This window comes from Staurois parvus, unplaced genomic scaffold (assembly GCF_062004578.1).
Source record: "Staurois parvus isolate SC_StPar_1 unplaced genomic scaffold, SC_StPar_1.0 ptg000209l, whole genome shotgun sequence".
Lineage (NCBI taxonomy): Eukaryota > Metazoa > Chordata > Amphibia > Anura > Ranidae > Staurois > Staurois parvus.
The window spans coordinates 9048627-9074579 of NW_028318005.1; the positions used below are offsets into that span (position 1 = coordinate 9048627).

General features: G+C 39.8%; 1 protein-coding gene across 1 annotated transcript in view; it reads right to left on the bottom strand.

The window, feature by feature from the left end:
• Nucleotides 1-8004: 8004 nt before the first annotated feature.
• Nucleotides 8005-25953, bottom strand: part of DNAH12 (dynein axonemal heavy chain 12) — a 149813-nt gene continuing 131864 nt past the window's right edge. The window contains exons 69-73 of the mRNA XM_089678745.1: nucleotides 24803-25007; nucleotides 20452-20589; nucleotides 16742-16833; nucleotides 15256-15323; nucleotides 8005-10700 (exon numbers count right to left, since the gene is read on the bottom strand). Of these exons, the coding sequence (XP_089534871.1) occupies nucleotides 10510-10700; nucleotides 15256-15323; nucleotides 16742-16833; nucleotides 20452-20589; nucleotides 24803-25007 (694 nt within the window). The 3' untranslated portion in view covers nucleotides 8005-10509. The remainder of the gene's footprint in view (nucleotides 10701-15255; nucleotides 15324-16741; nucleotides 16834-20451; nucleotides 20590-24802; nucleotides 25008-25953) is intronic.

Below are 25953 nucleotides of genomic sequence, written 5' to 3' on the forward strand. Positions count from 1 at the left end.
TTAACTGCTTAAGGCCCACCCACAGTACATTTACTGCTGCAGGGTGGGCCCTGTGCGCAAAATCACATACACATACATGATTCTGCATTTCCGGGTAGGGGGCTCACGGCCCCGGTTGTCAATCCCTGGGTCTTGTTATTACCCGTCGGCGCACGGTGATTACCGGTGATTATCAACAGTCCTCCTCCCTGTCAGTTTGGGAGCACTGCTCGGGATGGCATAGCCATCCTGATCAGTGTGCTTACAGTGAAGCACACCTCCTGCCCCCTAGTAAAACACTCCCATCACACAGTTAACCCTTTGATTGCCCCCAAATGCCATTAGTTGCTTTCCTGCCCAGTGCCATTAGTACAGTGTCAGTGCTTTTGTTTAGCACTGATCACTGTATTGGTGTCACTGGGGATGTCAGTGACACCAAGTCAGTTCCTCCCAGTGTCAGAATGCCCGCCGCAGTCCCGCTATAAGTCGCTGATCGCCGCCATTATTGGTATATAAAAAAAAAATTTCAGTAGCTATACCGCCATTTGTAAATATTATAACTTTCAAGTAAACCAATTAATTTACACTTGTTTGGATTTTTTTAGCAAAGACATGATGCAGAATACATTTTGGCCTAAATTTATGACAAAATTTGATTTTTACATTTTTTTTACTGGATATGTTTAATAGCAAAAAGTAAAAAATAATGTTTTTTCTCAAAATTGTCTGTTTTTTTTTTTATAGCACAAACAATAAAAAAACGCACAGGTGAACAAATACCACTGAAAGAAAGCTCAATTCGTGGGAAAACAAGGACGTAAATTTAATTTGGGTGCAGCATTGCATGACAGCGCAATTATCAGTTGAATTAGTGCAGTGCCGAATAGCAAAAAGAGGCCTGGTCATTAAGGGGGGTAAATCCTCCGGATGGCAAGTGGTTAAAGTGAAAAAAAGTAAATGTGCCCTGTCCCATGTAATGTGCTATGTTCTGTCCCATGTAATATGCCCTGTGCTTTGTCCCATGTATTGTGCTCTGTCCCATGTAATATGACCTGTGCTTTGTCCCATGTATTGTGCTCTGTCCCATGTAATATGCCCTGTGCTTTGTCCCATGTATTGTGCGCTGTCCCATGTAATATGCCCTGTGCTTTGTCCCATGTATTTTGCTCTGTACAATGCTATGTGCCCTGTGCTTTAGTCCCTTTCCTTTTCTTTTCTTTTTTTTTTCAGTGTGATAACCAGAATGTCATTATTATGTGCTTTGGAAGCCGCGTCTGTGAGTCATCCTTTTGCATTCTCTCTACAAAGTAGATACCCATTTCAGGCTGCTAGATGAGATCAACCTACCTGCTAAAATTCCCTTTTTATTAAATGCAGTCAAGCAGTATTGGTGTATTTAAAGCATACCTTCACTTACAGGTAGTAGCTCATTTTTATCCCCACCCCTAACATATTAAAGGTTTTTTCTTTTTTTGGGGAGAGGGAACCTTTTTTAACAGGCAATCGCTTCCACTTCCTCAATTTTCATCTAGGGGAGAATTATGTTGCTCATGCTCCCATTCTGGATCGCAGCCTCTTGGGACACATCACTTGTCCCAGGAGGCTGCAGGACCAGTCTCACTGCGCTGTGCAATCTTCTACATGTGCAAATTGAACCGGCTGTGATTCATCAGGTCACAGTCAGCTCCAAAATCCAAGATGATGGTGTCAGGGACTTGCAGTGGTGATAAAATTAGCTGTGGGAAGACAGCACTGGACTCTATGGGTTGGTAGGTACCTACAGTACTTGTTGCTGCTGACTCTCAGATTAAAAAAATGTATAAAGTTCCTATTAAAAACATTACACAGGAAGAGCTATTATATATGTAACCTATGTTAGGTGTTTATTGCTGTGCCTTATTGGGTGAGATTTCCCTTTCACTTCCTGTTCTGAAACAGGAAATAAGACAAAATATCTCCAAAGCAAGAGAATCCCCCTATCAGGGAGCTGTCAGTGGAACAGATGTCTCTACTCGGAGAGATTCCTCTTCCATTGACAATTTTGAAATGTTTGATTTCCCCTCACCTTCTGTACTGGTAACAACATTTACCAGCAGGGCCGGTGCTAGACTATTTTGCACTATTTTTCACCCTAGGCAAGACCAGCTACTTGTGCCCCCACCCCCCCAAAAAAAAAAAAAAATTTATTTAAACGGTAGAAAATATGAAATCAACAAAATATGAAATGCTAAATTTCTTTTAATTTGCAAAACATAAGTGCCATAAGATGCCACCAGAACCAATATTAATGACAAAATCAGTGTCACGGACAGACTATATCTGTGGCTGGCAGTGGCAGGGTGACAGTTGCAGTGAGTGGAGGATGATGGATCCACACAGATCCCAGGCTAGAATTCCGCAGGCAATAGGGGAAGGTAAAACTCAGCATGCAGCCCAGCCTGCACACACAGATCTGCAGGCCCAGCAGGCACTAGAAGAGCAGGCTTTGGTATCGTGATGATGTCATTGCTCACAGACACATGTGATGGATGGCCGGCCGGGTCACAGTCACACAGACACAAGACATCAGAGTCAGACATTACGGACCTCCACAGGCGCAGCTCCGCCTCCGCTGATGAATGGAAAGAGAAGGGCTGGAACTCCACAGTGATCAGCAGCCACCAGCCGGCCTGCAGTAAGGGACTGAGTTTGAAGGAGCGGCAGCTCAGATGCTACACTGGCCCCAGACACCTGACATCTTCCACTGTCCTTTCTTCCTCCCCTCTGTTGCCCCTCCCCTCAGCTGGAGGATCATTCCAGACGTGGTGGCATCCTGCACAGAGAGAGTGCCGGCCTGTGCTGCTCCCAGGCGCCCCTAGGTGGTAGTGCGGCCTAGACGGCCGCCTATTTTGCCTAGTGGAGTCACCGGTCCTGCTTACCAGGATAGCAAGTGACAGGTTCATAGGTTTCAAGGGTGGACTTTACACAATAAAAACCCTGTAAGGTTCTAACCCTTTCTCACTCTCCAGCCAAAACATTTTTTCTAGTTTTGTATGCATTGTATGCATGAAGGTAAAAAAACATTCTGCGTGCAGCAGCTCCCCCAGCCTCCTCGTATTACCTGATATTACCTGAGCCTCATCACGATCCAGCGATGTGAATGACAGCCCCGGCTGTCACGGGTCTCTGCGCCACCCACTGACACCAATGACGGGGCACTATTTATCCCACTAATACCAATGATGTAGTTTTCTCATTTTAGGGAAACTAACAGGTTTGCTTTTTAGGAGGCATTTTTTGATGGATCACTCTTCCTCACACTGACACCAACGATGGGGCACTCCTCCTCACACTGACACCAATGATGGGGCACTCTTCTTCCTACTGACACCAATGATGGATCACTACTCCACCCACTGGCATCAATGATGGGGCACCATTCTTCACAATGACACCAGAGATGGGGCTCTATTCCTCCCACTGACACCAGCAATGGGGCACCATTCCTCCCTCTGACACTCAAGGATGGGGCACTATTCCTCCCACTGACACCAATGATGGGGCACAATTTCATCCCACTGACACAAACGATGGGGCACTATTCCTCCATCCGACACCAATGATAGGGCACCAGTTTCCCCACTGACACCAAAGATGGAGCACTATTCCTCCCACTGACACCAAGGGTGGGGCACTATACCTCTTTATGACACCAATGATGGAACACTGCTCCTCTCACTAATAACAATGATGGGGCACTATTCCTCCCAATAATACCAATAATGTATTTTTCTCATTTTAGGCAAACTAACTGGTTTGCTTTTCAAGAGGCATCACAATGTTTCTGTACTGTTTCAACAATTGCCTTGTGTTTTTTTCACAGTTGCAAGGACCATGTAGAAGTAAAATTTTGACAAATAAGGTGCCAGATATGGTCCAAGAAATGGCAATCAGAACTAATTTGCTAATGAGCTGCCTCTCATGTTTTCACCAGTTCATTGTCTGCTTAGGTATCATATAGTTGGGAGGGATGTGTCCAAGTGTCCAAATGTCATGGTAGTTTTCTTTTGTTTCATGAACAATTCAGTACCGCTACAAGATATTGACTAGGCTGTTTGGGTGGGGTGAGTGGCCAAATATTTGTATCTGGCCAGACTGACTTCTCAGAACTACTACCAACAAAAAGTTGACAAGTAAAATGTACTCATGGACATTAAATGAATGTTCGGCTTTTAGAAAAGATCCAGCATTTACATAGCACAGCTTTATAGCAGCCCGGCCCAAAACATTTCAAACCCTGCAGGACAGATTTGGATTGCCTAGAAGCTGCTTTTATCAATACTTACAATTGTGCCATGCTTTGATGGCATGATCAAATCTTAGTGACTGGTATCTCTTTAATACCACTCGCTACTTACTGAAAAAGTGGCTTAAACTCAACAATATAAAAATCCCTGATGCAACACTCTTCATGGTACTTAACCCTGAGATGCCAGACGGATGTAGGCCCTATCTTTGATTTTGAGCGGTCACATGATTTAAATAACATTTTGCAAGCTTCTCTTTCCCCATCTCAGAAATTGATACTTTTCATTATTCTTTGTGCCTATCACATTCCCCAAAAACTCTTTAAATTGCACAAAGGGGAAACTCCTTTATGTACCAGGTTTGGTGCTGAGATAGGCAAATATTACATATGCTGTAAAAAAAAGCCGCAAACTTTCTAGGTATTGGCAACAAATCCTGGATACCATTAATGCTGCATTTTCCACTAATATTGCTCCTGACCCCAAAATATTCATATTAGGAGGACTACTAGATGTGGAACCTTCACTCCTGTTATTTACACAGGTATGCATTTATTATTTGTACCATGGAAACTTTTAGCGCAGAAATGGATTTCTGGCTCGGAATTCAACATGTTATTGATTGTTAACAGCTCCTCTATATCATGCGCAATATCTCCATGGCTTTACCCATCCACCCTGTACTTGTATCTGTTAAATGATGATGCCGTGATAAAACGTACCCAGTGATCCATTTTTTATATGGGGCTCTTTAATGTTTCTTCTCTTATGGTCTGTATCGCATTGCAGAATTCCTAAAATTGCAGAATCCACCCTGTACTTGTATCTGTTAAATGATGATGCCATGATAAAACGTACCCAGTGATCCATTTTTTCTATGGGGCTCTTTAATGTTTCTTCTCTTATGGTCTGTATCGCATTGCAGAATTCCTAAAAAAAAGGGTTTCTCCCACCCCAAACATATGCAGTATGGAACCACAGTAACTACTACTCTACTAATGCAAGACAAACTGGTGTATCAACATTGAGGTTGGGGCTCTCCTAATACATTTCTTAAAATATGGGACAGCTGGTTTGGGACCCTGGGCTTGGCACCTACCCAAACAGTCCTAGATAGCCTCTATTCTAAATGTGCACTCATGATTTACCTAGTTTAGCTCATTTTTGTTTTTCATGCAATATATATTTCAGATGTATATTTGAACTTGCTTGTGAAAGATTACTGAAGTAGGAAACGCAACTTATTACTTTAACATATGCTCATGAGTTGATAATATCCTGCAGTTGGTCAACTGACATTACTAGTAATAGTAATACTTTATTTGTGAAGAAAGGACCATACCCCAAAAATATAGACGCTATGTTCACTTCTATGAAAAACTCCTCCATTATTTTGTTACTGTTTTATTATTATTGATCCAACACAATGTATAGAAGCTTTGTATTATACCTATGTGGATGACAGTGTGGAAAGGAGTATGATTTCTATATTCCTTCTTTTATCCTTTGCACTTGCTTTCTTTTGTGTTTGGTTTAACTGAAAAACTGTCTGATTAATAAAAGAATTGATTCAGTGTATGCCAAAGTCATACACACGCCAAGATAACTACCGCAAACACACTTCATGCTGCATACTTTACAATCTGTACAACCTGGTGTCACAAAGTTATTTTCTGCATATTTACAACACAGAAGTGCATGGTTTAATATATACTGTTGTAATTATTGGTACTTGTAAAATTCTTACCCCAGCACTTGCAGTTTTTACCTTTCAATGCTGCTGGCTTATGCTGTCTCAGTGTTGCTTCCCTGAACATCTGCTCTTCACAAGAAAGAGTTAACAGTGGACAGTGTAGTCTCCAGTAAGTCTGCTAGCTTTGAGAAGAGAAGGAGGACGAGAGGAATGCTTTGCCATCATAGGCTATGGGGCTGTATGTTTTTATTGATGTACATGGGATACACAACTCTAGTCCCTGCATGCTCCATAAGATGCTGCAAGAGAAAGGAGCCACCCTGACAAAGAAAACCTGAGGCAGTGAGCATAGCATCAGCTTAAACTGGAACACAGGCAAGGATTAAAAGATAAAGATGCTGTATGCGCAGTAAGTGAATAAATAAGCTGCATATGTGCTTAAAAACTGAGGGTTTAATATCACTTTAACTACAGTGAAGGAAATAAGTATTTGATCCCCTGCTGATTTTGAATGTTTGCCCACTCACAAAGAAACGATCAGTCTAAAAATCAAATGGTAGGTGTATTGTAACACTGAGACAGAATAGCAACAAAAAATTCAAAAGAAATGCATGTTTAACAAATGATGTACTGATTTGCATGTTCAATCAGTTCTGTGGTGCCAGGCAGTGAGTAAAGAGCCCACTAGAGGATGTCGGGCCCTCAGGCCACCCTCATGAAGTCTGTTTCTGATTGTTTGGTCAGAGACATTCACACCAGTGGCCTGCTGGAGGTAATTTTGTACGGCTCTGTCAGTGCTCATCCTGTTCCTATATGCACAAAGGAGCATATACTGGTCCTGCTGATGGATTAAGAACTTTCTACGGCCCTGTCCAACTCTCCTAGAGTAACAGCCTGTCTCCTGGAACCTCCTCCATGCTCTTGAGACTGTGCTTGGAGATACAGCAAACCTTCTGGCAATGGCACGTATTGATGTGCCATCCTGGTGGAGTTGGATTGCTGGTGCAACCTCTGTAGGGTCCAGGTATCACCTCATGCTACCAGTACTGACACTGACCCTAGCCAAATGCAAAACTAGTGAAAAACAGAAAAGATGAGTAGGGAAAAAAGTATTAGTGGCCTCCACCTGTAAAACCATTCCTGTTCTGGGGGTCGTCTCATTGTAGTCCATCTAGTGCACCTGTTGCTAGTTTAACTAACACCAAAGCAGCTGAAACTGATTAACAACCCCCCTCTGCTACTTAACTGAGCAGATCAATATCCCAGGAGTTTAATTGAATTGATGCTATACTCAGATTAAAAAGTTTTCCTTTAATTGTTTTGAGCAGTGTATGATGCAATCAGAATATAATGTGTATGGACAGCTTTATTCTTAGTGACCATTGGAAGCTTACTGTTGTATGCTTTCCCATTATCTATCTGTACTACAAAATGTAGTCCAATACTAACATACTGTACCAACACCTATGTCCCGGGACAAAGTCAGACAACCCTGCGCTAAACTAAAACATAACTGAAGTCAACTAACGTACCTTATAAGTAACTTATAAGCAACTTCAAGATAATTTATAAGCTACTCTGCCTACAGCTGAATCTCCTGAAGGCTTCTTGGGGTAGATCCAGCAGTAAGATAACTTCCTCATAATTTTCAGCTCTGCCCATATACTGCTGCTATTATGAAGACAAATGATTGTGTCCAGCTCTATCAATGGATTTTTTATGATGTAATAAATAATTGGGTAAATAAGCTGAAATGGAATGACATCATCATTTTGGTATTTTGGGAGAGATTAACTCACCAGGAAACATTACTGAAATTATTCAGTAGCTATAAGAAGCCAACTCTTTCAGCATCCTGGTGCCCATATAATACTGTCATATAAAGTTGAGTTGTGTTTGTTAACAGACAATAAATAGGTTGTAAAATGCTCAGGCACTTAAAAACATAGCATTCTTAAACGACCTTGAAGATGGTCAGATATTTATATTAACATATGGATAATGCAGAACCCATACATCACTCACCAAAGAATTGTCAAAAGCAAACATTTTTAATTTAATTTTAATTTAACCAACAAGTGAGCATAAAAACACAATATACATATATTGTATGACCAGAAATGACAGAGACTAAACAGAAAGTTGTCACCATAGCAGTAACCATGTTAATAAGTTATAAAAATAAGATTTTCTTTAAACAGAACTTTGTCACCACAGCACTTATAAATTAGGATTTTCTTTGTAAGATGAGAAGCAGATCTTGTGAAATAGTCAGAATAATCATTTTGCAAAAGTTATGTATAAAATATAAATTAAAGAAACTGGAAAATAAGGTATTGCTGCATTGGTGGTTATTAAGAAAGAAAACATTTGGTCATAAAAAGAGTAGTTGTCTCACTGAAAACTATGAAAGGGGAGTGATCTGTCAATGCTTGTTTGGTTTGCAAGCATATGGCGCATTGCGCCATTGTTCTCATGCAGCACATGAGTGGAGCAGAATCCATTTGTTTTTTTTTCTTTTAGGTGAAAGAATGATCACAGAGTTCTCTCTCAGGCTGGAAAATCAATTGACACCTCGGTCACATCAAAGCCGATTTTGAAATTGTGTGACTTAAAGTGAAGTAGCGCAATTTCAAAGTCAGCTGACTTGCCGATTTGAGGTGCTATTTGCAAGACATCTGACACAGAAATCGGTGCGAATCGCACCGATAGGACAGCTGTAATAGCGGTCAATAGGGTGCAACTTGGCATACGATTTGCAAGTCGCATGGCATGCAAATCATATGCCAAGTCGCACCCGATGTGACCGGGGGGGAAAGGTTCACAACTTATTATCTGTTGACTGATTGCCTTCATATGGTGGCTCTAATGTCAACCTGTGCCCAGAATTTTCACACCAAAATATTTATATATTCTGAACAAGCTGTAAAAATACTTTAAACTAAGCCACCATTCACCTTTATAGCGATAGGTACTGTGAAGTTAATCTTCAAAGTTCACTATGGAGGCACTGTAATCTCAGCTAGATTCTATGTAGCAAAGGCAGCCTACCAGCCCTTTTGTTAGGAAGGTGGAATTCTTCTCAGTATAAGGAAACCAGTGCAGACGTATTCACATGCTCATTATGCTGCCCATACCTCTGTGCATAAGGTTAATACTGGACATGCATGACGTAGTAGACACATACGCATCAGTGTATGCAAAAATTACCATGCACACTTGGCACTGGTATTGGTGCCCAGTGGCCTATATAAGCTGAAGCTCTGCAGAAGGAAGTTGCTGAGTGGTCTTCATCTTGTCCTTGTTTACCTGAGAACTGACCTACTAATTCTGACTAACTGTATATGACCAAACTTGCCTCCCAACCTGCCTCTGCACTTTTGCTTCTCTGTTGCAACCTGCCTTCTGGACTCCACTGCTACTTCCGTGTATCCCATTACCTGACTGTTACTGACCTCAGTTTGTTTCCTGGACCGTGCCATTGCCTTCTGATTCAGTACCACACTGCCCAGCTGTTATTAACCTTGGCTTGTTCCTTGGACTCTGTCTTTGACTCCAGATCTCCAACCACATTCAATCTGTACCTGGTTCCTGCTCATTGATCTTCAGTTTTCAGTTCTACAAATCCATTTGTAACATAGATATGGTTCAGACTGCAGACCTCTGCACTCGTACCACTCTATGCCCTCACACTTCCTGTCACCACTTTCAAGAGTGTTGGGCAGGAGGTGCAAGAGAAGCCCCCTCATCTACTCAGTCTCCCCTGGTACACGATACCTCTAATGTAAATGGACTGAAACTGACCTTAGCGTTTTGTTGTGTTCTTTGAAGATCTTTGAGCATAAACACCTTCACAATACAATTAGTTATAGAGGTCAATGATAATTGTTTTAAAGCTCATTAATCACTTTTTAAGATTAAGTATATACTTTAATGTCCATAGTCTGGGCACAGGTGCCCTTTAATGGCATAAATACCATTCTTATTCTCGCCATTTGATTTCATTAAGTGAAGCAGCATAAAGGATTAAATGTTCAAAATGCAGTAATCCCTCGCAGCTAGTCCATTATTCCCACTTAACTGATGTGAACATAGCAAACAAAAACTGCATAGGTTGCTATGAGTTACTGTACTTTGCCCATCCTCACTGCTATATAAGATGCCTTGTTAAACAATTCTTATTGTCTGATTTCCTAGTACTTTTATATGTGCATTAGAAATTAATTCTGAGTTCAGTTATAATAAGGATTACAAACGAGATCAAGAAAATACACAGATTATGGAAGTACATTAAGTCATTTACACAATAAAGTCATTATATGATGTTGGTGTAATTTTTCATATATAAAAGCAAGATATGAAATTTGGGTATAGTTCTATTTGGGTAAAAAATTACTGAATGACTGCATTGCTGTAAAAGCCAATTCAATTTATTACTGCATTTGTTTTCCCAAAGCGCAGTACAAAAAGGATAGATAACATCTGGTAGACAGATACGTGGCGACATGCATAATTCTAGTGAGCTAGTGCAATATGCTAGTGAGCATGTTCTTAGTCATCTAGCTGGCAGAGGAGGGCGACCCCTCTCTTTATCCAGTGCTGGACTGGTTTATCTGTTGGCAGCAGCATGGCAATGACAAAGTTGGTGGAGTGGCCTGTAGTGGACAGGGTGCCCTTCCGTTCACTGGTTTTGTAGAGAGGACACACATATGACTTGGTCTTCTTTATATCAGATTTTTTATCTAGAGACACAAAATATAAAACATATTATAGCATATCATCTGAAAATATGGGTATAAATTTGGTATTAGTTTTAAGGTACTGTCTGATTAGGCCATATTTCTTTCATCTTCTGTGATTCTTCCTAATTTAAAGTGATTGTAATTTTTTTCTTTTTGTTTTATTTAAAATAAAAAAACATGTCATATTTACCTGCTCTGTGTAATGATTTTGCACAGAGCGGCCCCAAACCTCTTCTTCTGGGATCTCCCGTTGACATTCCTGGCTCGTCCTCTTTGGAGGGTGCCCCCATACAAAGCTACTTCCTATGGGGACACTTGTGTATGCTCAATTCCGAGCTGCACTGCCTGCATCCATAGAGACAGACAGTGCAGTTTGGCCCTGCCCTGTCACAGGAATTGATTGACAGCAGCAGGAGCCAGTGGCCTGCACTACTGTCTCTTTTTCTTCTGAGGAAAGAGCTGAGAGAGCTGCTGCTTTTGGGTACAGCGCTGGATCGAGATCGGACCAGGTAAGTATTTTTTTTACCTTAATGTAAAGAATACATTAAGGTTAACAACCTTAAAGGAGAAGTACAGCCAAAGCTCATTTAGCTGTACTTCTCCTGTAGATCATAGGAGTGCAGTTCGTTCTGCACTCCTGTGACCCGTTTTCAGATGACAGCAGGCTGAAGCCTGCTGTCGGCTGATGTCACTCAGCCAGGCCAGGCTGGGCAATGATCCTGACTTTACAGTTGGGATCCACCCCAGAGTCTGGAGCGGCACCTGGCTCAGCCTTTCAGGGATCCACTGAGAGCCTGAGTCAGCCACTCTCTCCCCCTCCACAGCCCAGCGCTCCAGTGAGCAACAGTCACTGTTGTCTGCTCAGTGGATGTGTGATCGCTGAGTTCTCTCACTTACAGCCGGCGGGAGACAGATGCAGTATCAGACCGATGCTGCATTCATCTAGGTAAGTGTGATTTGGGGAAAACCTGAAATCCCACACATCTCTTTTAAGCTTTTAAAACCACTTCAAGTCATGTTGCTCTACTGTGCTCTGCTTTCTAGTGATCTACCTTCCACTTCCTCCAAACATTATCTGTCTTGTTCTCTCTGTTGTCTACCTCTGTTACCACTCTACTATCTACAGAGGGTTCAGCTCTAGCAAACTTTGCTTCTGACCAATTCTACTAGATTCTAATTCATCACTGTACTCCCTTCTTACCATCTGTACTAAGTTCTACATCTCCACTGTACTCTCTTCCAACCATCTAAAATATTGTATTTACTACTCCCTTACTTCATTCATTTTAACCACTTGTATTATCTTCTACTTCCCCATTGCTTTTTCTTCTAATTATCTTTGCTATCTTCTGCTTTGTCATTGTAGTATCTTCTAACTACAATCTTCTACTTCCACACTGTACTTCCTTCTAATGATCCTATATTATTTTCTACTTTTCCACTGTACTCATTTCTAAACATACATACTGTGTTCCACTTCCCCATTTTTCTTCCTTCTAACCACCTGTACCTTCCTCAGTGTTTCAATGTAATATCTTCAAATTACTATCTTCTACTTTCCAAGGTATGCTCCCTTTTAATTATCTGTACTATCTTCTACATCCCCATTGTATTCCCTTCTAACCACATTTACTACTCTCTACTTTTTATTTTAATATTGTATAACTCTTATGTTCTATGTTCCATCTAACCAACTACACAATCCTCTACATCTTCAATGTATTATTTAACAGGCAAGATCTACTTCCCAAATGTACCATTTTCCAACAGGCTTTAGTATCTTCTACATGTACTACTATCTTCTAATTACTTTACTATAGTCTACTTCCTCTATCAAACTCTATCTTTTGTCTCTTCAATGCACTACTAAACCCTTCAATGCTCTACTAAACCCTACCACCTACTTTTGCACTGTATTTTCTTCTGCCCAACTTTACTATATGGTACTTCACCCCCTGGACTGTCTCTTAACCAGCTCTACCATATTTCACTTACTCAATATACAATATTCTAACCAGGGACGGACTGACCATTTGAACACTCGGGCACTGCCCAAGGGCCCGGAGTCAGTAGGGGGCCCCATGAGATGCCCTTGGTACCTTTCATTGGCTTTTTCATAGGCTTATTTGGGTGTTGGTGAGGACACAGGGGCCCCATGATCCCCTATTGCCCAGGGGCCCCATGAGTTGTCAGGCCGCCCCTGATTCTAACCAACTCTTTAACCTTTCACTTCCTACTATTTTCTGACCAACTTTACTACCTTCCAGTACCACCACTCTTGACTTCATGGATTACTTGATCTGCTCATCTTCCAAAGAATCTAAATTCATGTAATTAAATGTCCAGTTTGTCATACTTGGTCATGTGTAGGTAAAAGCAATGTTCCTCTACAACAAAATTCATTTCTGTCCTACATTTCTTCCTCCCCATCATCCTATAAAAGCTCTGTCTTCATTCTGCAATCTTTCTAATTTCTTGTTATTTTCTTCCCCTTTCGAACCATCACTTTAATATTTTTCCTCTCCTATTTCTTTCTCGCTTCACGAAAATTAATCAACAAATGCTTGTCACATACTGTACTACAAAAACCTTCTGTTCAATGTAAATCTTGTGTTTGTAATTATTTAAGGCCCGCTTGAACCTTCTCAAATTATTACTCTAAGACCTCCAGGCTTTATAAATAGTAATGCATCTGATCTTATTTACTCTATTGAACAGGTAAGTGTCGCAGTAAGGTGTAAACTATCCTGTGCTGCAACAATTTGGAGAGACAAACTACAACTTTGCAACACAAAGCAGAGGCCAGTTCCCCCAAATAGCGCACCAATCAACAGCTCTGTTCAGGTAGCAAGAGCACTATTGACAGGTTCACTGTTCAAGAACCAGTGTGGGACTACGGGAGGGCAAGACCACCATTTTGTGTTGGACAGCAACAATTTGGCTCTGAAGATTGATGAAGCACAGGGTATTTAAACCATTGCTGTAGCCATTACCAGCTAAATAAAGAGTAAAGTTTGGATTTATTACTGTAGCCTGGCTAAGGTTACAAAACATATTGATGATAATGATAATGACAAGTCTGCAATATATGAAGGATTCATTTGGCTTCAAAGGGACCACTAAAGAAAAAAAGATGCTATTTCTTAGGCTGAGTTGTTCACGACCTAAAGGGAATAGGGGCATTTGCAATAAGCTTTTCAGTTTATAGGACTATCCCAGTGAGCACTCCTATAGTGAAACTACATTAAGGTTCTAAAACAGCAAAAATCCACTCCACAAAGGCTGCAGACAGAAAAGAATTTGAGGCAACCACAGTCATTTTTCCTAGTGAACTAAACCTCTTTCAGATTATTATTCTCTGCTAAATGTGTAAATTCTAAAACTTTGTGAGGGTCCAGGCCCATTAGAACAGTGGGGGTACAAATATTCTATTTAAGGATGGTAGCCAATATCTCAACACCTTGGTGAGTTTAAAAAACAGAAGACCCTGTTTCACCAAGACCATTCTAAAGACTATTGGAGCAAAGGCTAAATGAACACTAACCTATTTTAATTATAAAGCTAATCTCTGACCATTAATCCTCCCACCTACCCACTCCCTAAATGCCAAGTTACAAAATAAAATCTTAAATCGGTGAACACTGCAGAGAAGGGGGTCCTTCTTTCAGTGTCCACATCGCTGCCTGGATGATGTGTAGACCTTCTTTTGGATGCTCAACAGCAGGGTCCTCTCAGGCTTCAGAAACTGCACAGGATGATGATGTCAGCATGATGATGTCAAAAGATAACTAGTTGTCACGGGCATAGACAGCATCGCTGAACCACTGGTCATCACTTACTGAAGGGCCTGTTTTCACCAACAAAGTTTTAAAAATGCACACTATTCATTTTCAGTTTGCACTAGGTTTGCTTTTGCTATTGTAATAGTAGGAGCACACAGCTGTGCATGCTCTTAGTTCTGATAGCTGCTGGTCTACACCAGTGGTCTCCAAACTGCCTTTATCAGGTCCTTGAAGCATTATTCCTGCCACTGACTCCAACGATGGGGCATAATTCCTTTCACTGACACCAACAATGGGGTACCTCCCACTGACACCAGCTATTTCTCCCCCTTATACCAAAGACCAAGCATTGTTTACTCCCACTGGGTGCAATCTGGCCCCCGAAACTCTGAAGGACAGTAAACTGGCCCTTTCTTTAGGAGGTTTGTAGACCTACACTAATGATCCGGAACCGATCTGTATGGTTCTCTATCATTTGGTCACAATGATAGACAGGCACTTAATTTTTGTAGCTCAGAAATAGGGTCATCCCAAATGGTGCTGTTAGGAATTTAGATAGCAGGGCTGCCAGCTGAACACTATATGAAAATTGAATCACTCAGCAGGTAGTATCTGTCACTAGGTGAATTTTTATGTACAATTAACACATTGGACTAGAGTGTCACTTATTCAACATGAACGCAATAGATGTATCATACAATTGTAATATTAGATCATAATATATTAATATTAGATAAAATACAGAATAATAATTTATTACACAATTCACTTACTAGGTTTTATCCAGATTATCGGCACCAAGTCAAATAAGATTTTGGGGTGTTGTTCTGCCATCACGCCACTGTGGAGATTCATCCATAAAACAAAGAAAGATAACTAAGTCAGACAACATTTACAAGATTGGGAGAAAATAACATGACATATTCATGTTTTGCTTGTTCTGCTTGTGACAGCTTCATTGATGGTGGCTGTTACACCACCAGTTTACCTTGTACTGCCTATGAAATTGTAGGTCTATTGGCCTATTTCTCTAATTTCTTATCGTCTCATTGGCATCAATTACTTTTGATGTCATTGTCTTCTGCTTTCTGCAATATTGTTCTTATTTGGAAAATCTCAATAAACACTTTATAAAAGAAAAAAACATGATAGAAAACCATAGCAGCCAATTGGATTATGTCTTTCAATCTCAAAACTGCACTATAACTGGGGATTGGCTAATGTTTGCTCATTGTAATCAACACAGACATTTCCTCTTGTCCAGCTTTTTGAAAATTCATTATTACTGCATAGATTAAAATGGACACACACCCCAACTTTTTCAAATGAGAAAGAGGGCATCTTCTAGCACACCATATTTAGTCAATAGACACATCACTGCCATGCCCCCAAACCATTAAGAATTTACTAAATAACTGGATAAACCCAGAATTGCTATGTTTGAACATTTGTCTTTCTTTATAATGTTTTTTTTTTAAATAGCAAACAAAATAGGCAAGCAATAGAATAAAGATTTTAGTGCAGAATAACACTTTTGATAGTTAAATGGTACATTTTCATATACTTCTGTACATCAGAACAAAAAGAGGGACAACTAAGAAGGAAAGATAGTCCCTTCAAATGAGAGTCAGATGAGAGGTATGAATGGATATCTAAACCCATGAACAAAAACCTAATAGTTTACCAGTCCTTCGATACGGTGACTGCACTAGTTTTCCTTTTTCAGACTAAAAATTACCTGTTGATCTTGCCAGAAATGTGGTGTCCTTGTCACTTTCTGTGAGCTGAACTGGATGTTCTGTAAAACTACTTATCTACCCATCCGTATGTAATGAAGATGAAGAGAGGGAGATAAGTTTGAAGTGCAGCCTGGGTGACATCCAGTGTCACAGTGTTAGCAGACAGAAAAGAGAGCACAGCAATAGAAATGTAGCTTCTTTTGCTCTGATGACCATTTTGAAATGAGATGTGCTTTGTTCAGCACCAACGGCCCAGGGAGGATGGCATTAGATTGCCAGTATGACCAGTGTGGGTATTTATGTATGTGATAAAGGCCATAGAGGTAGTGTTTGATTGGCACAAGTTTGGAAAACACTGAGACCATCACCATTAAGTGCATGTGACATGTGAAACGTAGATGTCTTAGTTAAAAATTTGAAAGTCATATTGTACACATAATATACCATATAATATAAGGCATAAGGAAAAAACAGTGGAAATATAAGGAAAAAACAGTGGAACGAATATTGAATCACTAACCTCTTCTTGTCCCACCGAGCTCCATCCAAAAATAATCCATTAATATAAACACCATCTTCTGGAGAGGTGTCAGAAGTATCCATAGGTAGAACCTGAGAAGGAGAATACATTTGGTAAAAATAATGGTATTTTTGTACTTAACGTAAAATCCTTTTCTCTGAGTTCACTGAAGGACACAACAGATCTTCATCATGAAAGAAGACCGACATCAGAGTCATCCGTCATGAAGATCAGCTGTGTCCTTCAATGAGCAGAAGAGAAAATAATATGCTGATAATATCACAATGTCACCAATTCCCAAGGCTAATTTCCTAGCTAGATGACTACATTATTAAGTCTGCAAATTCCGTCACATTTAGTGGTATTAGTGGTTGAGTGGAATGAACACATGGCAGCACATCCATGTAGCCAAAGATGTTTGTCAAACTTTAGTTGACAGCAGGATTTAAATATCTGATTGCAAAGACCCTCTGTAAAGCACTTGTAGCATAGTATAGGAAGAAATCTAATAAGAGCTAGTTATATAAAATAAGCACACAATTTATTCACATTGTAAAGCCAGCCATAGACCGAAATTCCAATCCATCTATGGGCAGGCACGATGTACTGAAGTCGATCCTTTATTTAAAGGGACAAATTATTTTGAACACAAACAATTACATTCCTTACAATACACAAAAATGCCCACTTGTCCAAATATACAATAGATTTGTAATGTATACAATATGATTTTCCATTAATGCACTATTATTACATAATATTAAAAAAATAAGACAAAATAAAAGAAAACAGAGAATTAAGTTATATATCCAGTGAGTCTGCTCAGTTCAATACTTTAGAATCCTTTACAGATTAAAAACTATCATATTCAATTATATTCTGTAGTATAGGATACAATGTTGCAGGGGAGAATGCACTTGCAGAGCCCCTCCAAAAGTTTTTTTTTTTAAATAAGAGACGACCTAAGAGAATTAAGGGGTGGGAGAAAGAAAAAAAGAAAGAAGAAAAAAAAAAGAAAATCGATCTGCCGATCAACTTCAGTACAACCAGCCTGTCAGATTTTTTTCATGCAATCACTGGCCGCCAACGGTGATTATTGTGTTCTTCAGGCAGGGAAGGCTCCCTACCAGCAAAACACAATAACTCTGCAGGAGGAATTCCCCCATTACCACTGACTTTGTTGAGGGCATCAAGCAATTTTCTTTCCTTCCACCCGTGGAGTAAGAAAAGAAAACTGCATAATCAATGGGCTTCTTTAGTCTGAGCTTTTGATCCTTTTTTTATTGATATTGTCTAGCAAAAGTGTACAAAACAGAAGCAATTGGGCAATACCCTGGCTCGCTAAATATATCAACCTTACTGTATTAAGTACAACAAAAAACCCTAAGAACTTAAACATCCAGGTGCACTTGGTTCAAAACCTGAAAATATACAGATGCAATGTCAGAAAGGAAATCATGTAGTTGCATCTCTTGGGGTATGGGGGGGCTCATGCTGAAGCAGCTGTAGCAATATATGAGTAGTCTTACATAACTCCACACCCAACCGCCTCCCTACAGAGCCCTTCAGGGCACTTTTAATAATGTGGTTCTAGGCTAGATCCAGTGAGACATTCTCAGAGGCTGAGCTAAGCCAGATTTCCCAAACCTTGGTCAAAAGGCCAAAACTTTTAAGAGAAAGTAAGTACAACAGTAGGTGGAATAGATGGGCATAGAGAGATAATTTTTAATAGCAATAGTTTGCAAACTGGCTACTTTCCCATTGCAAGGCAAGGATACAACAACTGTTTTTATTTAATGGTTTCAACAGCTACATGTCTTTACATTGTATTTGGCTTTTTCATTAGACTGGACGGCTTTAATGTAAACCTATAGTAACTAAAAGGCCTATAGATTTTCAGAGAAAGCATAAACAACAAAAGGCTAAGACATACTGTATCTTTCGTTTCACTAATTACATCTGTTGAATACCCAGAGAGCCTCCCAAAATGCCTTTGGCAATACTGTATTCTTTAAAGTCAGGGATGTTGATAGCTAGTTCAAGAAATGTGCAGTGTGGGTATTGTATGGGTGTGATGTATATGTAGGATCCAAGTGGGGGTGCGTCTATGTGTAGACTTTCAGGAAGTCAGTATTAACATTTGTGGAGCTCCAAGGGCACACTGGTGGGCAGACAGTAAGAAAAAAATTAAATGTATAGTATGTCCTGTCATTATATGGTTTCCAGTTCTCCTGTAAATGAAATGGCTTATAGCTCTTTATGCGACTGTACTCCTGCCATAGATTGCAGAACATATATGATCTTTGCACTGTGCTGCTAAATCAAAATTGAAGCTTTCAAACCTTTTCCTTGAGACAGACATGCCCCCTCCAAACAGTGCACTAATCAACAGCTCTGCTCAGGTGACAAAGGCACTGTTGACTGTTGCGCTGTGCCAAGGAAGGGGTGTCAGCAGGAGAAAAGGACTGCTGCTTTCTGTGAGAGAGCCAAGGTCCAAATTTCCAGCCTGCTTCAGAACAGGGTATTTTAACTCTTCCTGCAGTACTTACCAGTTAAATAAAAATTAAAAGGAGACCAGATTTGATTCCCATCCAGGATACTATCTGCATGAAGTTTGCATGTTCTCCCTGTGCTTAAATGTGTTTCTATCCACATTTCAAAAGACAAGATGATATGATAATTTGCTACTGTCTAATACTAATATGTATGCTTGTGTGATAAGGACCTTAGATTGCAAGCTCAAGGACTGATGTGAATGTGCAGTTTGTGAAGCACTGTGTAGATTGTCGGTGCCATATAAATGCCTGTAATACACTGAAAATAACATCCCTGAAAAAAACGAATGGAGTTTTGTAGGCACCAAACCACAAAAATAATCAAAATATATGTAACAAGTACAACTTTATTGATAAAATTGAAACCACTATTGAGATAATAGGAACTGAGCACATAATAAATTAATCTTAAAAACTTTTGACAACAGGCATAATTGATATACATCACTGCAAAATAAGGCCTAAGGTAGCCTGGGTATCATAACTGGCATAGTTAGTGCGAGTTGATACTTTGCTTATATTCTCCGATGTGTTTCACAGGACACAGCCCGCTTCTTCAGGGAGACAAAGTATAAATACACACATAACATAATAAAATCACAATAAACAAATCTAACATGTTCTGTTATCATATTACCTAAATGACATCAATGACTTTAAAATGTCAAAACAACATTTTGATCCTTTTGACATTTTACAGTCTCCTGTTGCGGACTAGTAAACTATGCCTTTTTGGTGGACACCGATACTTTGTAATCCACTGGCCTCCTGCAGTTATGATACCCAAGCTACTTTAGGTCGTATTTTGCAGTGATGTATATCAATTATGCCTGTTATCAACAATACAAGTTAAGAAGAATGTATTATGTGCTCAATTTCTATTACCACAATAGGGATTTCAATTTTATAAATAAAGTTGTATTTGTTACAACTTTTGATTATTTTTGTGGTATGGTGCCTACAAAACCCCATTACTTTTTTAAGTTAGGGATGTTATTTTCAGTGTCTTATTATTAAGGGGTGTGCCACCAATAAATCCCTTAAGCAAGAGGATGAGACCTGAATTTGGGTCTCCATCTCCCGTTTCCTTTTTCTTCTATAAATAGCTGTAATAATTAATCAGTTTATAAATTACAGGTTTTTTTATAAACCTACCTGAAACTCATACGCTAGAAGATCAATGGGAATTTGGTATTTTCTTGCATAATTCTGCATGGCTCCGGTTAAAAATGCTTGTGTGAAGAAAAACCCTGACAGCCAGAACACATGTGGCTTGCCAGAGTCACACCAGTTCTAGAAAAAAAATCACATGAATATTTCAGATTGGAATAGCAGATCATGAAAATTTAAAAGCAGATATCACAATCACACAATCATTATAACACTAGATCATATAAATGACTATATTCAATATGTTATAATACTATATGCCTTGATAAATATTTAAATGTACAGTCAGGTCCATAAATATTGGGACATCGACACAATTCAACATTTCGACAACATTTTTGGCTCTATACACCACCACAATGGATTTGAAATGAAACGAATAAGATATGCTTTAACTGCAGACTGTCAGCTTTAATTTGAGGGTAATTACATCCAAATCAGGTCAATGGTGTAGGAATTACAGCAGTTTGCATATGTGCCTCCCACTTGTTAAGGGACCAAAAGTAATGGGACAGAATAATAATTATAAATCAAACTTTCACTATTTAATACTTGGTTGCAAATCCTTTGCAGTCAATTACAGCCTGAAGTCTGGAACGCATAGACATCACCAGACGCTGGGTTTCATCCCTGGTTCCTGCTTGTTCTTGGGGCATTTTCCCTTCAGTTTTGTCTTCAGCAAGTGAAATGCATGCTCAATCGGATTCAGGTCAGGGGATTGACTTGGCCATTGCATAACATTCCACTTCTTTCAATTAAAAAACTCTTTGGTTGCTTTTGCAGTATGCTTTGGGTCATTGTCCATCTGCACTGTGAAGCGGCGTCCAATAAGTTGTGAAGCATTTGGCTGGATATGAGCAGATAATATTGCCCGAAACACTTCAGAATTCATCCTGCTGCTTTTGTCAGCAGTCACATCATCAATAAATACAAGAGAACCAGTTCCATTGGCAGCCATACATGCCCACGCCATGACACTACCACCACCATGCTTCACTGATGAGGTGGTATGCTTAGGATCATGAGCAGTTCCTTTCCTTCTCCATACACTTCTCTTCCCATCACTCTGGTACAAGTTGATCTTGGTCTCATCTGTCTATAGGATGTTGTTCCAGAACTGTGAAGGCTTTTTTAGATGTCGTTTGGCAAACTCTAATCTGGCCTTCCTGTTTTTGAGGCTTACCAATGGTTTACATCTTGTGGTGAACCCTCTGTATTCACTCTGGTGAAGTCTTCTCTTGATTGTTGACTTTGACACACATACACCTACCTCCTGGAGAGTGTTCTTGATCTGGCCAACTGTTGTGAAGGGTGTTTTCTTCACCAGGGAAAGAATTCTTCGCTCATCCACCACAGTTGTTTTCCATGGTCTTCCGGGTCTTTTGGTGTTGCTGAGCTCACCGGTGCGTTCCTTCTTTTTAAGAATGTTCCAAACAGTTGTTTTGGCCACTCCTAATGTTTTTGCTATCTCTCTGATGGGTTTGTTTTGTTTTTTCAGCCTAATGATGGCTTGCTTCACTGATAGTGACAGCTCTTTGGATCTCCTCTTGAGAGTTGACAGCAACAGATTCCAAATGCAAATAGCACACTTGAAATGAACTCTGGACCTTTTATCTGCTCATTGTAATTGGGATAATGAGGAAATAACACACACCTGGCCATGGAACAGCTGAGAAGCCAATTGTCCCATTACTTTTGGTCCCTTAACAAGTGGGCAGTACATATGCAAACTGTTGTAATTCCTACACTGTTCACCTGATTTGGATGTAAATACCCTCAAATTAAAGCTGACAGTCTGCAGTTAAAGCACATCTTGTTTGTTTCATTTCAAATCCATTGTGGTGATATATAGAGCCAAAAATGTTAGAATTGTTTTGATGTCCCAATATTTATGGACCTGACTGTATATTCATATACAGTGTTGTGATTATCTAAAAGATCTCAAAAAGCAACACATCATGTCACAATCTAAAGAAATCAAAGAACAGATGAGAAATTGACATGTATCAGTCTGGAAACGGTTACAAAGCCATTTCTAAGGCCTTGGGACTCCAGCGAACCACAGTGAGAGCCACTATCCACAAAATTGGTCAATGATGAACCTTCTCAGGAGTGGCCAGCCTACCAAATTTAATCCAAGAGCACAATGACGACTCATCCAGGAGGTCATAAAAGAACCCAGAACAACATCTAAAGAACTGCAGGCCTCAGTTACCTCAGTTAAGGTCAGTGTTTATGATTAAACAATAAGAAAAAGACTGGGCAAAAATGGCATCTATGGGAGAGTTCCAAGGCAAAAGCCACTGCTGACCAAAAAGAACACAAAGGCTCATTCCACATTTGCCAAAAAATATATTGATTAGACTTTTGGGCAAATATTCTGTGGACTGATGAGACAAATGTTGAACTTTTTGGAAGGTGTGCACCATCATACAGCTGGCATAAAACTAACAGCATCTCATAAAAAGATCATCATACCAACAGTCAAATATGGTGGTGGTAGTGTGATGGTCAGGGGCTGCTTTTGATGACTTGCCATAATTGATGGAACCATGAATTCTGTGCCCTATCAGAAAATCCTGAAGAAGAATATCCGACCATCAGTTTGTGACCTCAAGCGCACTTGGGGTATGCAGCAGGACAAGTATCCGCAACACACCAGCAAGTCCACCTCTGAATGGCTCAAAAAAATACAATTAAAGTTTTGGAGTGGCCTAGTCAAAGTCCAGACTTCAATCCAATTGAGATGCTGTGGCATGACCTTAAACAGGCCGTTAGTGCTCATTGCCAGTTATTGAAAAAGCTTGTTTGCAGTTGTTGCCGCCAAAACCAGATTTAGGGGCAATTACTTTTTCACATAGGGCCAGGCAGGTTTGGACAGCTTTCTGGACAGCTTTTTTCCCTGACTAAATGAAATCATCATTTCAAAACTGCATTTTGTATTTACTAGGGTTATCTTTGTGTAATATTAAAATTTGTTTGATGATCTGAATCATTTACGTGTGACAAATATGCAAAAAAAAAAAACAAAAATCAGGAAGGGGCAAATACATTTTCACAGCACTATATATGAATACTGATGTACAGTATATTCATTTGTAATAAAAGTGTAAAAAACAATCTCCTTGTAAAATAAATTAGTGAACTGCCAATTACATTAAGGAATCCCTCTGTTCCTGAGTCCTCTAAACTGTCCTTTCTATAAAGCGGTAGTACAGTCTGGAAAAGAAAACCCCCCAAAAAAACATTCCCCCTGCAAGTCAATTGCATAAGGTGCTAGTATGTACTGCGTACTAACACATTATTAAATACTTACCTAAAAACAAAACCCTCCAGCAGCACGGTGTCACCTCTGCCAGGGCGTCCATCATTACTCAGTCTTCCTTCTGGGTTCACAGGCTCCGACTGTTTGACTAGCCGAGCCACGATGATGTCACTCCCACGTAAGCATATGGGAGCCACAATGGCGGCACAAAGCTCTGAATGGATGGCACCCTCAGTATGCTGTCCATTCAGAGCACAGTGTGCAACGGCCTGTAATAGTGCAGAAATAGTGAATATCTCCTTAACAGTTCACGTTTGGGAGACATTCCTTGTACCTACAGCTAAGCTTAATTATAACATTACCTGTAGGTAAAAGTCACCAAGAAGTGATTACTACTACTTCTTTAAACTGGCCAAACACACACAAAAAAAATCTAACACTTTCCTCCATCCATGCTACGCAGCAATTGAATCTCCTGGTACCTTAAAAGAAGTCGTTCAGCTGACAATTTTGGACCTGGCTCCTATGATGAAGATGTTTTGCAATTGAGGGACTTTGAGCAGAGGATACCAACAGGGCCACCCATACAGCAAATTTCATGAATTGTCCAAAATGTGTTCCGTGTATGGCCAGCTTCAGTCTGAATTATATATTTAGTTGCAGCCAGATTCACCAAGCTTTTTACATTGCCACTGGGAAGCCCCTTAATTTTCTGAAATCTGGTTCTATTGATTTCTAAGAACTCCAGAGGGCAGGGATTGGAAGCTAGGAACACATTGGCCTGCATTCTCGCATATCTGGGGCTAATCACAAAATAGGGACACCAGCAGTCTTGGGGATTTAGAGGGTGGGAAGCCAACTACATAAGGAATGTCATTATAAAAACTGGAGACACTTGGCACATACAGGGAAGCTGTAAGTTTGTTTTTTTAAGAGAAGAGCAGCTGGCTAGAATTTTTGGAAGGGCAGCAATGGAAGCCTCTTTCTTCTTTATTCCAGGATCCCTTTAAATGTAAAATGTTCATGTTTGACCGCTGTATGCCTTGAATAAAATCAGCCATGTGTTCTTACCTGTAAGAACTTCAGCCGGGCCAGGAAATCATTGATGTAACTTCCCAGAGGTTTTAGGCTGGGGTAAGAACGCTTGGCCCATGTTTCAGGAACTTTCCCTACAATTAAACTGCTAGACAGAGCCTCCAGTTCTGAATCCATCACCACCAGACCTTTGATGGCTTTCTGTAGATTTTGAAGTGTGGTCCTGATAGTTCGGATTAAACTGAAGAGATTTGGAAAGAAGAAAATATATTTGTGAGTGGTCTCAAAGAAAGAATACAAGGACAAGAAATGTGTGATTTTTTTCGAAGGAAGGAATTTTTTTGAATATGTAGCACAGTTAAGAAAGAAATATGTTTGAATATATCAGAGATGCCCACATTAACCAATCACAAGATAGCTGTCATAAAACAGGACCTGGTATCTGAATGAATGTTAGATTTTTTATCATTTTAGTAAACAACATTCCACAGTTCTGGTTGTAATGTATATTTGATAGCTATACCCGCATGGGGATGTTACTACACTCCAAAGTTTAAATATGGGAAGATGAACCATACTTCGTGAACCTGCAAAGCTGCAGAGATTGTCAATTAAGGTTTACAACCCCTTTAACCTCCCTGGCGGTCTAACTAATCAATATTTTTGAATGTCAAAGCGGTACATTGTTTTGCATGGAAATTTGTTGTTTTATATTGTAGGCCTGTAATTTTTAGGAATAACTCACTTAAATCTGTCCAAGCAAGAGCCTAGTAAACATCCCTGTATGATAAAGTTTGAAACACGAAATCATAAATTATAATATAATAAATAATTATAAAAAATAATAATATAATAATAACAAATTTAATTCAATAATGTAATCAAACCAAAAACACTGAAATTTGAAATAGAAGTTTGCACATCACTGAGCAAAGTCGCAGAATCGTTTTCAGTGTCTGATGACGAATTTCCCCACGAATCACTATCACTCAATTCTGCAAGTGATTCTAGTTCACTATCACTGTTTTCTAGCTGGTCTAAAACCGCTTTTGACCTAAAGGGATGCTTTTTGATGCCATGGACGTTCTCAAGTTTCCAGGCAGAAAGAACGGTAAAAGTGCAGGCAGGGCGCTGGACAAAGCACTAGGGACAAAATTTAATTGAAATGGTTTGGTATAGTAATGTAA